The 3,854-nt window shown below is 61.1% G+C and overlaps 1 protein-coding gene across 1 annotated transcript; it reads left to right on the forward strand.

The window, feature by feature from the left end:
• The first annotated feature begins 1,273 nt into the window (after positions 1–1,273).
• Positions 1,274–3,848, forward strand: LOC115307978 (zinc finger protein 775-like). The gene is made up of 2 exons (XM_029964685.1): positions 1,274–1,393; positions 1,797–3,848. Exon 2 carries the CDS (start codon positions 1,820–1,822, stop codon positions 3,326–3,328), a length of 1,509 nt encoding a protein of 502 aa, XP_029820545.1. The 5' UTR covers positions 1,274–1,393; positions 1,797–1,819; the 3' UTR covers positions 3,329–3,848.
• The last annotated feature ends 6 nt before the right edge of the window (positions 3,849–3,854 follow it).

Here is a 3,854-nt window from a genome sequence, read left to right on the forward strand (position 1 = left end):
CACTGCTTGGTGCTCCTGATCAAACATCCAGTCAGGAGCCTCAACAATTCCCTTCCTGTTTTTTGGGGTATTTTCCTATCCGTGAGGTAAATTTCTGGGATAATGAGGGATTCCGATGCAGGGATGGATCAAGGATGGATTTTCTTGCAGTTGTTCCTGAGGGGCTGTCCCAGGCTGCTTTCCATATTCCTCTGTGAGCTCTGCCTGCTGTTTCCTGTCTGTGTCCGTAACTCCTGTCACTGTCCCACTTGGAGAAGTTTCCTGGGCTGGGTCTGGCTCTGTGTTGCCCAGCTGTGGGTGCACCCACAGAGTCCCTGTCCCATCGTGTCCCTGATGTCTGTCCTGCTCTTGCCCAGACTGTGCCCTGTCCAAGCCTCATCTGCTACTCTGGCTGGAAAGAGGAGAAGAGCTGAGCACGATGACGGAGTCTGAGCCAGAGGCAGCGGATGTGTCCCCAGAGCCGGCTGTAGGTGTGTGACACTGGGGTTTTTCCATGCCAGGAGCTCCTGGTTGCTCACCAGGACCATGGTTGTCCCTGCCCTCAGCCCCAGGGACTCAGAATCCCAGAATCCCAGACTGGTTTGGGTTGGAAGAGACCTTAAAGCTCATCTTGTTCCAACCCCATGCCATGGGCTGGGACACTTTCCGTAGACCAGGTTGCTCCAAGCCCCGTCCAACCTGGCCTTGGGCACTCCCAGGGATGGGGAGGTGTCCTGTGATGGCTGTGACAGCCTGTGCTGGGAGAGGTCACGGGGAACACACACTGGGACACATGGAGAGCTTGGAACCCCCCTGCCCCAGCAGCAGCTGCATGTGAGGGATCTGACGGCCTGTGGGATGGGATCCTGTGCTGGCTCATCAGAGCTCCCCCCTGACTCCTGGGGAATCCAAGTGTCCTTGTCCTCCACAGAGCTGGCCCGCCCGAGCTGCTCCAGAGGTGATGGGATGCTGGGGGCAAAGACAACAGAGCCTGGTGAGGGGAGCTGCAGGGGACCAGAGGAGAGCAGGAACCTGGTGGAGGAAAGCGGGAACTTGGTAGAGGAAAGTGGAAACCTGGCAGAGGAAGGTGGGAAGCCATCAGAGGAAGGTGGGAAGCCATCAGAGGAAAGTGGGAAGCCGGCAGAGGAAAGTGGGAGCCCAGCAGTCCCGGAGAACTGCAGCACATGTGAGTGCCTGGCAAACCCCACTGCTGCTGCGAGGGGTCCTGGACCCCTGCCCAGCTGTTTCTTACCCACCTTCATTGCTCCTCCTGCCCTCACAGCCCCCCTCCCTCTGGAAGCTGCTGTCCCAGGGGATCTCAGCCAGCCATCCCCGGCCCCTTCCCATCTGCTCTCTGCCTGCTGTCGGGAAGCAGCGGATCAGAACCAGTCTCCATCACCTCCCACCGCAGCAGGTACTGGGGCAGAACCTTTACCCCTCCTTGGGACTCTCTTCAGGCCTGGGGCTTCCAGGAAAGGGCTCTGGCAGTAAATCCTGTTGCCAGCCTTGAAACCCTTTGGGATGGGGCACGGCCTGCCTGGACAAGCCCTTTTGTGGCTTTGGACTTCCTTGTCCTACCTGGGTGGTGTTTGCCACCTCAAACTACCCCTGGGTTATCTGCAGGGGTGAGCTATGACTGTTCCTGGCTTTTGCACAGTGCAGGGATTGAGCTGGAAGAGGAGAGCAGGGCTGGGATTTGTGCTGGCTGCTGGCTGGGAATGGGTTGGGAAGTGAGGGAGGGCGGGAGCAAAGCTTTTTGCTGTTCATGCCTCAAAACCGTGTGGAAAAGTGATGTTTGGGCTGTGAAAAATTCCCAGCAGACACCGAGGTGGGGATCCCAATGGAGGTGCCACAGGAGGAGGTCACTGTGGAGAAGCCAGTAGTGCCTGGAACATCCTCAGAGGGTGCGGAAGAGGAGAAGGGTCTGGAACAGGAGGATGTGAAAGATTCAGGGAATGTTGGCCAAGGTCCAGCGGCTGACATTCCCAAAGGACCAGGAAAGGTAGATTCTGGCCCAGAAAAGCCGGAGAAGGGCTCCTGCGTGGGCCGGCCGGCGGGCTGCCAGCGAAATGCCACCCGGGAATTCTACTCCTGCCCCATCTGCAGCAAACGCTTCCTGCTGAAGATCAACTTCCTGATCCACCAGCGCAGCCACAGCAACTCGGTGCCCTACGTCTGTGTGCACTGCGACCGCAAGTTCATGTCCAAGAAGAAAATCAGGCGGCACCTCCGGGCCTGGGCGGCCAGCGGGACGTGCCAGCCCTCCGAGCCGGAGCCACGTCCCAGCCGGACCCCGTGTCCGACCTCCCAGCCCCAAACACAGGTGGCCAAAGGGACATGCCAGCCCCCGGATGCTCAGGTGTGTCCCAGGCAGGTGCCGTGCCCGACATCCCAGCCCCAGGCCTTGGTGCCCTACGGGACCAGCCAGCCCTTGGAGCCAGGGGTGTGTCCCAGCCAGGTGCTGTGCCTGACGTCCCAGCCCCAAATGTGTGTGGCCAGTGGGACCTGCCAGGGCCCAAAGCCAGAGGAGTGTCCCAGCTGGACACCGTGCCCAACGTCCCAGCCCCAAACCTGGGCAGCCAACGGGACCTGCCACCCCTCAACGCCGGAGGTGCGTCCCAACCAGGTGCTGTGCCCAACATCTCAGCCCCAAACCTGGGCAGCCAACGGGCTGTGCCAGCCCTCAGAGCCAGAGGTGTGTCCCAATCAGACACCGTGCCCACCATCCCAGCCCCAAGCCTGGGTGGCCAACAGGACCTTCCAGGCCTCAAAGCCGGAGGCGTGTCCCAGCCACACACCCTGGCCAACGTCCCAGCCCCAAACCTGGGCAGCCAGTGGGATCTGCCAACCCCCGAATCAGCCAGAGGTGTGTCCCAGTCAGACACCGTGCCCGGCCTCCCAGCCCCAAGCCCTGAGCAGGGACCGTGGCACGGTGTGGGAGAAGCCCAGCCCTGCCAGGTGCCCGCTGTCCCCCGGGAAAATGCTGTACACGTGCAGCGAGTGCCTGGAGAACTTCTCCAGCCAGAGCTTCCTGACGGTGCACCAGCGCCAGCACTCCGGCCGCCACCTCATCCTGTGCCCCTGCTGCAACTGGAGCTTCACCTGCATCTCCGACTTCGTCCGGCAGCACTGGGCACACGCCGGTGTGCGGCCCCACCAGTGCGGGATCTGCCAGAAGACCTTCAAGAGGTTCTACCACCTCAAGGTGCACCGCAGGACCCACATGCGGCAGAACCGGCCGCTCCCCCGCGCCGACCCCGTGCCCATCCCGGCGGGAACCGTGCCAGGAGACGGGGTGGGAAGCCAGGGTGTGACCTCCAAGGGGTGCTGTGCTGCTGCTGGACCTTGAGGGGTCCTCCCAGGAGTGGGGGGCTGCTCTTGGACCTCAGGGTGTACTCTCAGGGATGGGAAGCTGCTGTGGGACCTTGAGGTGTCCTCTCAGGGATGTAATGCTGCTGATGGACTTTGAAGTGTCCTTTCAAGAATGGAATGCTGCTGATAGACCTCGAGGTGACCTTCCAGGAATGAGATGCTGCTGATGGACCTTGAAGTGACCTCCCAGAGATGGGAAGCTGCTTATGGACTTTGAGGTGTCCTCCTGGGCACAGGAAGCTGCTGCTAGACTTTGAAGTGTCCTCCCAGGGATGGGAAGCTGCTGTTGGAACTTGACGTGTCCTACGGGGAATGGGATGCCACTGCTGAACCTCAGAGTGACCTCCTGGGACTGGGAGGTCACTGCTGGACCTTGAAGTGACCTTCTGGGGATGGGAAGCTGCTGTGGGCCTTCTACTCTCCTCCCCTCTACCTCTGCAACCTCTCTGACTCTCCTGCCCCCGGGGCGGAGGGAGCCCCCCCTGCCCACACTTGGGGGGCTC

The sequence above is a fragment of the Manacus vitellinus genome, unplaced genomic scaffold (assembly GCF_001715985.3).
Source record: "Manacus vitellinus isolate BGI_N305 unplaced genomic scaffold, ASM171598v3 scaffold_78_pilon, whole genome shotgun sequence".
Lineage (NCBI taxonomy): Eukaryota > Metazoa > Chordata > Aves > Passeriformes > Pipridae > Manacus > Manacus vitellinus.